Source organism: Mauremys reevesii, linkage group 15, assembly GCF_016161935.1.
Source record: "Mauremys reevesii isolate NIE-2019 linkage group 15, ASM1616193v1, whole genome shotgun sequence".
In the NCBI taxonomy this organism is placed as follows: domain Eukaryota; kingdom Metazoa; phylum Chordata; order Testudines; family Geoemydidae; genus Mauremys; species Mauremys reevesii.
This window is the reverse complement of record NC_052637.1, coordinates 37,012,654-37,026,170: the sequence shown is the minus strand read 5'-3', so window position 1 is coordinate 37,026,170 and position 13,517 is coordinate 37,012,654. Positions and strand designations below refer to the sequence as shown.

The following is a 13,517-nucleotide window of genomic DNA, read 5'->3' as shown; positions in this document are numbered from 1 at the left end:
ACCCACATTTCATTGGCTTAAAAATCATGAGGACTTTTTTTTAATCTCATGATATTTGAGGGTCTGACTCATGATTTTCTAATAGCAAGGGTTGACAACACTGAATGAAAGCTGTAGTTCCTTGGAGGCGGTATGCTAGCTGCAGGGCATCATGACATTGCTCTCAAATAGAAGCTGTACATTTAATACCCAGTTCTTCATTCCTCCTACCTCTTTGTTCTTCAGTTTCTCTATCCACACACATTTTCTTCCAGTAGTGTGTGGGAGTTACCTGATAGAGGTGTAACTATTTTTCCCAGTAGAAGGGGGCATCCAGTGCTGGCAATATTTGATATTCCTTAATGCTCCCCTGAAGGTTTGTTTTTGTACCTACCCTTTACAGATTTCTCCTGTCTGAGAAGACAAAACATGGGCATTGAGCCTTTATATAACACTTTCAATTTTAAAAGCAGTTTACTGGCAATTATAGCTTTTAATTAGTTGTAGAAGCTATAGAAGGACAAAACAAAAGAGAAATGATCCCTGCACATGACAAGCAATTTAAGGATCCGTGGCTTTTCTAGCATATCTATTCTTTTATTTGATGGGTAATGTTATATTGGTAGAAAACACGGTAGTCTGAGAAATGATGGTTAATAACTGAAAGGACACCGTTTGTTTTAGGTACTGAGAGTCAAATGATTTACCATAACAAATAGTAGTAGGATGTCTGTCCATAAACAGCAGTGAATAAGACCGTAGATGGTGTGATTGCAGGAGTCTTACAGGCAAGTCATGAAGATGAGGCCAAAGGACCTGTGGAAGCGATTAATGATAAAATTTCGTGGAGAAGAAGGCCTTGATTATGGAGGGGTTGCCAGGTATGCTAGAAAACATGATCTAAATTATCTTGCTTCTAAGTACTGTGTCTTTTAAAAGTCTTTTTTTTTTTTTTTAAATGTGTGTTCCACTAATAATTTGTACGTCAGAATTCTCTCTCTGTTTTCTGGTGTTTCTCTAGAGTAGAAAAACTACCCTAACAAAGGAATTAATATCTTGTAAGTAAATCTGCAAGATTACTGCAGATCTTAACATAGATGCATTTTAAATGTGAGACATGTTTCTAGTAACTCCACTGAAGATGTAGTTGGTTTTTTTCCCCCTTCTGGTTACTGAAGCTTAGATATCGGAGAGTTTACACCATTAAGAACGGACTCCACCTTGTGGTACATTTTTGGTAAGAAAAGTGAGTCTAATATTGTAGTTTTGAATGAAAAACCTTGACTAGGATTTAAAGTCAAATGTTAGCAGTTACTCTAGAGTGGGGAAGTAAGCCTATTTTAATTTTTCACTTGTTAAAAAAGCATTTTTTTCTGCTGATAGCAAATGTTTCAGTTTAAACATCGTTTAAAATGGTTTTGATATAACAGCTACAAGTATTTTAATATGAAGTCCTTGTTGCTACTGTAAAATAACCTAGATGCTACTGTAATACAGTAAAAAATATTAATATGCCCATCCTTGCTGGCATATGGATGTGTGACCTGTGAATGAAAGCTGTGAGATAGAAGTTAACATATTTATTGTGGTGAATAGCACTTTCATGTTAAATTCTAAAAAATACGTAAGTAGTGAAAGTTGTAACTTTCATTCATTCTTAAGCATCCATCTGCCCCCCCAAAATTGGGTAGCATTTCTTTGGCATTTCTTGGTGCTGTATGGCAGGTTGTCGTAATGAAAGACACAAGGCAACTATTATATTGAACATACCTTTAGACCCCTGCGTGGATACAAAATGTGTATCTGCATCTTATCCGGGATTCACAAAAATGTTCCGCAGATATCCACATCCTTGGATATAAAGCAGATAACCGTGGAGTTGCAGGGCTCTACATAACTTTACTTGATTTTGCATAACAACACTACAGTGTGTTTGCTTCATGTAACCTCTCATCCCCGGAGGATAACTTCTCATTTAATCAGTATTGTTACAACAATCTAATATTTTGCTGACTTAATTACAGCTGCTTGTTCAGTTATAACAAAAATGTTTCAAAGTAGAAATAACAGATGCAGTAAGGTGTCATTTTCCATGCTTCTGCTAGTGTTTTCTAGCACTACTTCTGGTTGGCCTACCTTGGACAATCAGCCCTCTGCTTTGCTGGCAGCCAAAGAAGCAAAGCTAAGGGAGCAGTATGAAAAATTATGGCTATTCCCCTCCGCCCTTTAAACCAATATTTACCAATCAGTGCAAACCTAATTAGCACTTTAAATTGAAGCCTTTAATGTAAATGGCCTTCAGGTAATGGATACGTTCAGCAGAGTATCATACAGCAGTGTTGTATAGTGAGTAAAATATACAAAGTACAACTTTGTCTTAAATGTGTAATGCCTAAAGAAGGGGAAGCAACTAAAAATATGGAGATTAAGTTGAAGAAAAGGCTTGCAGAGTTGGGTCCCAGCCAGTTTAAAAGTACTGTATGCTTACTGGGCGAGAAAAAGTAATTTCTGCTTTCTGTCCTGTTTATAGCTTAACTCTGTATTCATCGCTGTAAATGTTTACAGTTGAAAACCTACATTTTTGCACAACTTGTCAACATAGAAATGTATTTGTCTGAAACATGCAGTAAAATTATTTTATTTCCCCAGGGAATGGCTTTATCTGTTGTCTCATGAAATGTTGAATCCATATTATGGCCTCTTCCAGTATTCACGAGATGATATCTATACGCTGCAAATCAACCCAGACTCTGCAGTTAACCCGGTACAAATGATGACAAATTTACAGAACTCATTCTTTCTGTGGCCTAGGAAATTCATCTTCAAATAAGCATGGGGAATGCCTTAGACTTAGGAGTCTAATTCTCACATTATCATTGCTAGAAATTGAATTTGTGCAATGGCATGATCCCTTTGTATTTAGAATTAAAGAAAAATACCAAATTTTTCTCCTTAATCTTGGTGCCAGATGTTTGAATTGCTTTACGGAAAGCATGAATAAAAGTTGTTTCTGTGCTGAGTAATAGGATTTCTGAATTGTTGCCAACCAACTTCTGAAAGCGTGACAACAAAAAACCTATAAACTTTTTGATTGTAAAGTCTTAATTCTGAAATTTGAAATTCAGTAAGTACTCTCTCTGGAAGTCTGATTTAGTTGAATGCATTTGTTTTTTCTTTTAATTCCAGGAACACTTATCATATTTCCATTTTGTTGGACGGATTATGGGGATGGCTGTGTTTCATGGACATTATATTGATGGGGGCTTCACTTTGCCTTTCTATAAGCAATTGCTAGGAAAGCCAATCACTCTCGATGACATGGAATTGGTTGACCCAGATCTTCATAACAGTTTAGTCTGGATACTGTATGTATTGCACATTTAATAATTATGATATTTAAAATTCTGTTAGAATTAATACAAATGTCTAAGGTAGATTTACAGTATATCTTTCTAGACTAAGTATATCTTTCTAGTGTTAATAGTAAACAAAAGCTTTTTAAAAAATGGAGTATTTCAGCTTTATAGAGGCATGGATGTGTGTAGTGAATGTAATTTTTGAACATGGAAGAATTTTTGATTCACTGAGCCTATGACTGTTTAACTTGTCAGAAATTATAACTTAGTTTTTCTATTTACTGATCATGTAAACCAGGGGTCGGCAACCTTTCAGAAGTGGTGTGCCAAGTCTTCATTTATTCACTCTAATTTCAGATTTCGCGTGCCAGTAATATATTTTAATGTTTTTAGAAGGTCTCTTTCTATAAGTCTATAATATATAACTAAACTATTGTTGTATGTAAAGTAAATAAGATTTTTAAAATGTTTAAGAAGCTTCATTTAAAATTAAATTAAAATGAAGAACCCCCCAGACCGGTGGCCAGGACCCAGGCAGTGTGAGTGCCACTGAAAATCAGCTCATGTGCCGCCTTTGGCATGCGTGCCATAGGTTGCCTACCCCTGATGTAAACCATTAAATAGCAGCAGCATGTTGCTAAAAGTGTTGCATCAAAAGGTTTGACAGTGTTCCAAAATATAATTCGAGAATAATAAAGAAGTAATAGGTTTTATTGTTATGCTTATTATCAATATTTTGAAACCAAATCTGATTAGAAAATTAAATTGAGATGTCTATCATAAGTATTTATGAATGTAATACATTTGCAGAGTATGTCTTCTCCACTGAACCATTTGTTTGTTTCCCTCCACAAGAGAGAATGATATTACAGGTGTCTTGGACCATACGTTCTGTGTGGAACACAATGCATATGGGGAAATTATTCAACATGAACTGAAACCCAATGGCAAAAGCATCCCTGTCACAGAGGAAAATAAAAAAGAATATGTCAGGTATTAAATAATCATCCATCTATTTTTCAAGCAAAGCTTCTCTTTTAGTTTCCTCCCTGAGAGAATTTGGCCTGTTTGAACTTATTGCCAGTGCCACATTTATCTAAGCACTAGTACAGTAGTTTTATTGTGTTGTGTTGTTGCTGTCAGTAAATTTAGTTTTTGGCTGGATAAAGTGCAGGGTTATTGTGTTTGAATATATTTTTCACAAAACGAATTTGCGCTTGCTTTTGCAGGCTTTATGTAAACTGGCGGTTTTTACGAGGAATTGAAGCTCAGTTTCTAGCACTGCAGAAGGGATTTAATGAAGTAATCCCACAACATCTGCTGAAGACATTTGATGAGAAGGAGCTAGAGGTCAGTACACTAATGTTGCATTATGTCATCAAGTGTAACAATAAAAGGTTGATGCATACTTCTGAGACTAAACAATGTGCTAAGTTGCATCCCCAGTGCTTTTGGGGTTTTGCAGGTGCAATATTACAAGCACCACAGTTAAACACAAAAAGTCATCCAGGCCTTGGAATTTTGAGGTTGATCTTACCCCTTCAATTCTGTATATCTTCCACAGAATCAGTAGCTGGGTTTGTCAGGTTGAAGCATTCTCCCTCTCATATGGGCTGCATTGCTTAGCTCTGTTTAGTAGAGTGTATACACACAGGTTTGGGCGTTTGTTTTTGCTAATCTTGGATATTGGCTGCTCTGTTTGATTGTATGACATTTCTTACTACAGAATAAAATAGAATTATACCATGTGCCTTTAAACAAGAGAGAGCATATAACTTTCCATTTGCACTGAAATCTACAGGTATTTTTTTAAACATGTATTGTATTTTGATGCTTAGATGTAATGTCACTTATTTGTATTGACCACTGATGATGTATACAATTATTAACAGCTCATCATTTGTGGACTTGGAAAGATTGATGTTAATGACTGGAAGGCAAATACTAGGTTAAAACACTGTACTCCAGACAGCAACATTGTGAAATGGTTCTGGAAAGCTGTGGAGCTCTTTGATGAAGAGAGGAGAGCACGATTGCTCCAGTTTGTGACCGGCTCATCCAGAGTGCCTCTTCAGGGTTTTAAAGCATTACAAGGTAAAAGTTCGATGGGAACCAACTTAAAATGGATCCATTTGGGGAAAGAAATAGCACATCACAGAAACCTTGCATAAAAATAAGATTATTGGTCTGTAATGCAACTTGTGTTTTTTGTTGTTTTGTTTGTTTGTTTGTTTTTACAAAGGAGTTTTCAGTGGTCTTGATTAGCTGTTTTCAGTATCATTTATCAGTTACTCTTCTCTTCTGTCCCATAACCTTGTGACTCTCAGCTGTAACCTGCCCTATTCTTTCACTCAGTAAAACGCTTCATTCTCTAGTCTTCTCTAACTGTAGTGAACTCTGGACATCAGAGACCTGTATGTGATTCTCTTGGCTGTTTTTTTTTCTGGCAGCCTGTTTTGTAATATTCACTTTATTACAATCCCTCACTACCTCTGCAGCTGTCTACAGTTCACTCCCTGGCCAGGAAAGCCAACAAGCAACTTCTTTGCGACTATAACAGGTGTGATGGAGACTCTTGTGATGTTGACTTCTTCATGGAAGGAGCCACATGGTGGTGAGCAGGCCAGGAACAGAAAGAATCTACCTCACTATCCAGCTGCCTTTGGAACTCTGATAGAATCTCTACCTTTCAGCAGCAACATTTCTAACTTTGTCATCCATGCTGCCGAAAGAATCTGAGGCAGTCCGTTTAGGCCTGTTTGCGCTCTCAAGATGGAGGAAAGCGTCTAAGAGAACACACTCCCCAAACAGAAATATTTTCTTTATCGGTAGAAAGGCTGGATTCCAACTGAGCAAAAACCTTGTGATATCAATTGCCACTTCCAAAAGCCAGGGGTTCTGGAAATAAACTATCCCCACCCAGCCTTCTCACTCACACAGGGCCTGTGTAGTCTTTTGGGTTCCTAAGATGGCATAGATCCCCTGCAGTACTAAGCTTTCATTAATGGGCGTTAGCACCTGTTAGCAGAATTCAGTACTCCACTGAGTGCTAACACATATAGGAGGAGCTCTATGCTATGTTGCATATTTAAATAGCAACATGAAAAACTTAAGCAGAGGTGGCAGCCCCACGCTAATTTAGGTGCTTTCTTTCCTATGATTAACACACTGTATTACCCACTAGATACTTGCCTTGTTTAATGTTCTGCTAGTGACCCCTATTACTGCCATTGCTAGCTTAACCTGTGTGTTAAATCCTTAACATGAGCTAGAATTTTGCAGCATATACTGTATCCTAGTGTCTGGGAAGGGCCATACAACCACCAGTGCCCAGTGTCGCCTTGACTACCACAGAAGTTGTACCACTTTAGCTATATTGGTATAGTTAAAGTTGTACAACCCCTATGGTCAAATCTGCAGTAGAAGCAGTCTGTCAGTATAGCTATACCAGTGTACTATACTGATAAAAATGCTGCTAACATGGATGCAGCTAGTACTGGCAAAGCTGTAGCTTTTAGTTGTATAACTTATTCCATCATCACCCTGAGTGTAGTAAGCTGTACCGGTAAAAGTGAAGTTCTTCAAGTTATTGTCCCTATGAGTGCATTCGCCATAGGATGTGCAGGTGCTGGTGCACTCTTGATTGTAGATTTTAGTTAACCGTGTGCATGGATCCATGTGTGTGCTCTATACATCTTTGTCCTCTGGTGCAAGGGTATATAGGGAGGGGTGGATCCTCCAAGGCTCCAGTTCCTTCTCAACTGCCCTTGGCTTGAAACAAAGCATAGCAGAGTTTTCTGTTAGCCTCTCCATTATTACCTTCTTAAGCTGAGGGAGGATAGATTGAAGTTCCTCCTGATGGAGTGCTCCGCTGTCTGAGACCTGCAGGATATGACTCCCCTCCCTGGCACAACGGCCTTAGTCTGCACCATCGTGGGACCTTAATCTACTTCTCAATGCCTTAAGGAGCCCAGCTGTTCACACCTCTGTCTGTCTTCAAGACTTTGTTCTTAGTAGCCATAACTTTGGCCAGAAGGGTAGGGAAGTTAAGGGCACTCATGGCTGACCCTTCCTACTTACATTTTGCCATGACAAGGTAACATTTCACTCCCATCCTCATTTCCTGCCTAAGGTCTCTTAAGAATTCCATGTCACTTAGGACATCTGACTACCAGTGTTTTACCCCAAGCCTCATTCCTTGAGGGAGGAAGCTAGCCTCCATACCTTGGATGTAAGAAGGACCATTGCCTTTTACCTAGAGGCAGAACAACACATTTCAGGGTTTTCCCTCCAGGCTCTTGAACTCCTTTGCCAAGAGAATGGACAGCCAATTTCTGCTCAGACTATGTAAATGGGTTTCTGATGCATTCTAGCTTGTTACAAAGCTGCAGGAGTGCATCCTCCTCCTAAGCAGACTGCTCATTCCAACAGGCCCAGTCCACCTTTATAGCCCTTCTTAAAGACGTACCCATCATGTAGGACTGCAGAGTAGCAACCTAGTCTTATGTGCACATGTTCTCTGGGCACTATGCTATTCAACCTGCTTCCAGGTCAGAGAGAACCTAGAGCCAGCACTGTCTTCAGAGCTGTGCTGAGATCCGCCTCCATGTCAAGACACTGCTTAGGAGTCTCCTACAGTGGAGCAGCCATAGGGACAATAACTCAAAGAAGGAGAGGTTACTTACCTGTACAGTAACTGGAAGTTGAGATGTGTTGTCCCTATGGGTGCTCCACCTCCTGCCTTTCTTCTCCTATGCAGTGGAATCTTCCTGTGCTTCCAGTCTGAGAAGGAACTGAAGCAGTGGTGGGTCCACCCTCCCTATATACTCTTACACCAGATCACAAGGATGTATAGAGTGTAGGCACAGATCCACAGGCATTGCTAACTAAAATTACTGATCAAGAGTGCACAGGTGCATGCACATCCTATGATGGAGTATCCATGGGACACAACATCTCTAAGAACTCCAGTTACTGTAAGGTAATAACTTCTCCTTTTGCTAATATACTACACTAGGGGCTTTTGCCATCAGAGCTGTCTTGGTCACAAATCACACTCTTGTAAATGTGACCCTGATGTGGATGCTGTTTATACAGGTATAAATGTGCTTACACCAGTGTAGATTATTCTGGTACGAGGAGAAATCAGCTGTAGTGGTATGAATGCGACCACACTAAGTTGTATTAGTTTTTAAAAAAAAAAAATCACATCCCTAACTGAAATTGTGATAACTGTATAAAAACTGTGTGGATCAGGCTCTACTGTATTACCTTAGTGCAGCACAGATTTATATTTGTACTGCTAGTTCTTGTGTATCTTTCACTGGCTTAAACAGTCAAAGTAGTGTTGTGCATGTGTGCAGAAAACCAAATTTCTGTCTGATGGGGAAATGTGGAGAGACAGCTTTTCCATTTCCTGTTCTGTGTTCTCTCCCTCCCTGCCACAATATTATACTGTTTTCATTTCCTTAATACATGGCTCATCTGTTTACTTCTCACTCTGCCTTCATAACAGTTACAAGATAGTAGTTTGGGGATTATATCCTGTAGTAGTGCTAGAGAATTCATCTTTACTGGATTTGCAGGTGCTGCGGGGCCCAGGCTATTTACAATACACCAGATTGATGCCAGCACTAATAACTTGCCGAAAGCTCATACCTGGTAAGACCATGTTACGTTTTCACTCCTCCATGGAAATATTGGCGTTTTGGTAAATGGACATGGGTCCACTGATATAGCACATCTAGATTATCAACTGTCATTTATTTCTCCTCTCCTGATAACTTTTCTGCTTGGTAAAGAATTCCATGTTTTATGGCAATAGGAGATGGTCTGGTTTTGTTTATATCAATGTAGTTCTGCTGGCTATCATAATGTAATTTAGTAATCTAATACAAGAAGTTGCATGCTTATCACCAAAGTGTTTCAAGGATGTTAAATGCAGTTGTAGTGCAACAGAACTGCATCAATTTTGGATTTCTCAGTAGAGTTGAAACTCATTTTAAAAAGCTTTTGCTTTTTGTTAACAGCTTTAATCGAATAGACATTCCTCCCTATGAAAGCTATGAGAAGCTGTATGAGAAGCTGCTAACCGCCATTGAAGAAACATGTGGGTTTGCTGTGGAATGACCCTTTGCAGACTTACCTGAGACTCTATTTATACTCCTGTCAGCCAGAAAGCCCTCCCCTCAGCCAAGACTCAAGAAATGCTTGAAATACAGGAATGCTTTTCCTCTTTTACTCAAGAACACTGTGAGGAAAAGGACAATTTTGGATTTTTTTTTCTTCAAGAAAATAGGTCCTGTGGCTCTTGCCACGGAACCATTCAGCTGCTATTAAAAACTAATATCTTGACCATACAGAATGCTGACTTTTGCTACATTTTGACAGTTAAGCAGTATTCTACACTTAAAGACTACTACTATTTTTGTAAAAGGTAATCTGTTCTATTTGCCTACCTGATTTCTATTCTCACAGACAAGAAGACACAACTTCAGCAGTCGGTACAAATCACGTTTCAGCTTGAGTAAACATACTGAACAGCATCTATACCTGCTATTTTAAAAAAAAACAAAAAACTTTTTTTTTGGATTATTCTAACTTTGCATAAAATTGGCTAAAAGAATCATTAACCTTTTTAATTACAGCCACTTACATGTTAACTGCGTTTTCTTATAGTGAAATATTATATTCTGCATTATATGTTCAACTTAAATGTTACCCAGAATTGGGCTTTTTATATTTTTCAAGCGTGAATTAGACATGAAGTTCTGTGTCCTGTTTCTATCAGTTGTCAGATTCCTAGTCTGAGTGAAATACTGCATTTGGTACAGTACTTTGTGTTAAATGTGGAATAATCCTTTTTTAAAAAGCATTAGTCATTTCAGTTTTTTTAAACAAGCATTTTTGTAACAAGTTGATATTGTCGAGAGTATTTTTGGTTTGCTTTCAATTTAAAACAAATGCTACATTTTAAAAAAATTCTTAAAGCATGGTGATGAGGTGGTGATGACAGCCTTCTGCCTGGTCATCAGTTTGTTTCAGAACCCACTGTATCTATCTAATCAACCAAAGCTTTTTATGTTCAAATGCAGCCAATTCACATTGTGTACTTCTTGATGCTTAAAGACTTATCGGGTAAACCACCTTTAATCTTTGTTTGGCTGCTCATGTCTTGTGGGTTTGCACAAATTACAAATAAGGAAAAGTAACTAACTCAAATTGCAAAAGCTCTTCTGTCAACAAACACGCACGACGTGATGTGCTTTGAAAATGAGGTGGGTAAAGCACAACATTGTCACTGGTTGTAGGGATGAGAGTAAATTATATGTAAGAGTTAAAATGTGGGTTGGACAGTTCAAATGGGAACATAATGCACTACCAGTGGAGGGAATCCTGGGCTGTTTAAATGAGCATCTTACTGTGGGGTCAGCGTGCTGTCTTTTTGGGGTATGGAGAAGGTAGGCTACTCACTGCACGTTTTTTATAGCAGCATTCTTCTGCATGATCCGTAATATACAACTGGCATTTTGCCTGCCCTCTGGCACAGTAATGAGGGCAGCAACATTTGGAGGTCATTTCCAATTTTTCTAATCAGTGTTGGGTTGTTTTTTTTTAACTTGGATCATAATTAATCATCAGAAATCTGCACTATTTTTACATTGATAAGAAACAAGAATCTTGAACTTACTAACACAATGGGATGTAAACAATTATTTCCTTTCACAGCATAAGTTTTATATAATGAACTAGTGATTTTTTTTTTGTCTTGTCTATTCTATGTAGTTTGTGAATGTCAACATATAAATTCATTTTGCCAAATCTGACTGCTACAGCACGTAAGCTAATAATGGACTGTGTTCATTAGAATGACTGTTAATAGCCTAATAGTATGTCTATTTGAGAGCAGTCGTAATGAGATGATACCATCATTGGTAGCCCAAACCCACATTTTCACTTATTTTCTTCAGTAGTATGATTGCTAGATGCTGCTTGTTCTAACAAATGTACCAATCTGGGCTTGTGCATGGTGGAGAGGTTAGTTGCTTGTTGATGCACACGGGAAGCAGCCAAGAGATCTGCTTTGGCAGCTGGGCTTGCAGTCTGCCAGACCTTTTTCCTCATTTGGAGGGCTTGCAGCTCTGTGCTGAGCTCAGTCACGTTGAGTGGTAACACTGCCTCTGAGACCTTCCCAAACTCTAAGGGTCATGAGATGGATTGTTCTCTAGAGACAGAGTTCGTTTGTCACTTCACAGGTTGGAAACTTCATTAGTGACTCACAAGGCCTTGGTGTGCAAAGCTGCTGAGATGGTCTCACTACATTCTTCATCCAAAAGGAATGGCCTATTGACAGCACCACTCTCTGGGGGAGGTGGCTGTTTCTGTTCTGTTCCTGCCCAAGGTATGGTTGGGATTTTTCCCACAGACAAGTCTCGTCCCATGTGACTCCCCTGATCCTGCAAGCAGCTCTTCCCTGTGGTGTATGAATAGAACAAGGCCTCATCCAAGTGACTCCTTGGGGAGGGGCAATGCAGATCTGTTAGACTAGAGGACCCAGCCCGGGGATACCGAGCACAAATACCGTATCCCCAGGTTTGACTGCTGCAGCTCAGTGCCTCTTCTGAGCTGCCACTGTACAAGGTCTCTTGATGGCATCTGGCCTCTGCTGTTTCAGGTATGCATCTCCCTCCCTACTGTAGTCTATTCCCTGCACTAAACAGCCAGAACACGCAGCTGTAGCTGGCCCCTATCCTAACCTCCTATAGGTTTGAGATGTTGAGTCCAATGTAAGGGTTTATTAGAATTTGCACACAAAATAAAAAAAACCCTAATCCAGTGTTTGAAGTTTCACAGCAGCTTTAGCTGTAGGTAAATTGCTTTCCTGCTAGGCATTTTGGTGTTGTGTAATCCCTCTAGTACCACCAGTTTAATGTTGTAAAATCTAACTTCTTAAAATATTATGGACATGGATAGACAAAATTAATATTTCTACATATTTGATCAGTTATGAGGAATATATCAAGTATTTGGAGTGCCTTTTTACCTTCATAACTAAGAGCTTTAAATAAAGCACCCCAGCTGGCCAGAAGTTTTCTAATACATTTTGCAGAAGTATTGACCCATGAAAGTTTAGTTCCAAAATCATGTCAGCCGCTTTCCCTCAAACAGGTGCTAAGCCCTATGTTGCATTGAACCTTGGACTTTCACCCCATGATTAATGTGAATATTTATTTCAGCTTGTCCTTACTGGGTTTTACTTTATCCATTCTTTAGTTGCATAAAGTTGTTTTAGAGAAATGCTGCATCATGTTTTCATGCTGTTGCTTTTCGTTACGAATGTTTAATTATGAACAGTGACTCTTTTATAGATTTCAAATATACAGCGCATAGTTGAATTTCAGAGGATTTAATTTCTCACTGTAAAGAGTTTTGTGATGGTGCTTTGTACAGTATGTATTCTAATTTTTTTGCACATAGGTTCAGCTTCCCTAAACTGATTTATTTTTACCATTTTTTGTTGTATACCAGAGTCCAGAGCACACAAGTTTTCCTTTTGTATTTTTGTTCTACAACACTACATCTGTATTAAACTTCTGGTGCGTTTAAACTGGCTGCATTGATGGAAGTAAAAGCTTTGCTTCTATATCATAAGTATGCATTATACAGCTTAATGTAGCATGCTCACATTGCTTCAGATTTTAAACTGCACCATATAGTTAACAGGTGCCATTTGTTGTATTTAACACTATATAGTAGGTTTTTGACTCTGCCATGTCCCAAGCTTTGTCTGTAGCTGTAATTAGTTTATACTCAAGTATAATTTTCCCTCCACAAACTGTTTTATTTTCTCATTTCTATTATATTTATTACAGAGTGTTTTTAGCATTGATATTCATTGTATTGCCATCCGTTACATGAGCTTTAACAAAACATCTGTATAAAATGGTTTTTAAAAACTTAATGTACCCATGCAGAAGTTGAGCAATAAATTGTATGCTGTTTGCACTGTCACAGCATCAATGGTTTAAAAACGTTTAAAGTTTTTAATTAAAGGTTTACTTTAACTTACATTTGTAACTTTAGAGGTGTTCAGGGAGTCAGATACAATCAGAGAGAGTATATTTTACAAGGTATGAAACTAATCTGATGCCTTCTTACATTTACTTCCATATACAGCTAGTA

The 13,517-nt window shown here is 38.4% G+C and overlaps 1 protein-coding gene across 5 annotated transcripts in view; it reads left to right on the top strand.

Moving 5' to 3' along the window:
* The window catches only part of SMURF2 (SMAD specific E3 ubiquitin protein ligase 2), an 81,736-nt gene extending 70,126 nt beyond the window's left edge, over positions 1-11,610 (top strand). For 3 of the 5 annotated variants that reach the window (XM_039500258.1, XM_039500257.1, XM_039500259.1), the window contains 8 exons: positions 757-860; positions 2,629-2,743; positions 3,166-3,344; positions 4,191-4,328; positions 4,565-4,685; positions 5,228-5,429; positions 8,921-8,996; positions 9,365-11,610. In XM_039500258.1, coding sequence (XP_039356192.1) covers positions 757-860; positions 2,629-2,743; positions 3,166-3,344; positions 4,191-4,328; positions 4,565-4,685; positions 5,228-5,429; positions 8,921-8,996; positions 9,365-9,464 — 1,035 coding nt within the window. In that variant the 3' untranslated portion in view covers positions 9,465-11,610. Of the gene's footprint in view, positions 1-756; positions 861-2,628; positions 2,744-3,165; positions 3,345-4,190; positions 4,329-4,564; positions 4,686-5,227; positions 5,430-5,833; positions 8,317-8,920; positions 8,997-9,364 lie in introns of all 5 variants that reach the window. The other 2 variants (XR_005588248.1, XM_039500260.1) reach the window with 2 other exon arrangements.
* The last annotated feature ends 1,907 nt before the right edge of the window (positions 11,611-13,517 follow it).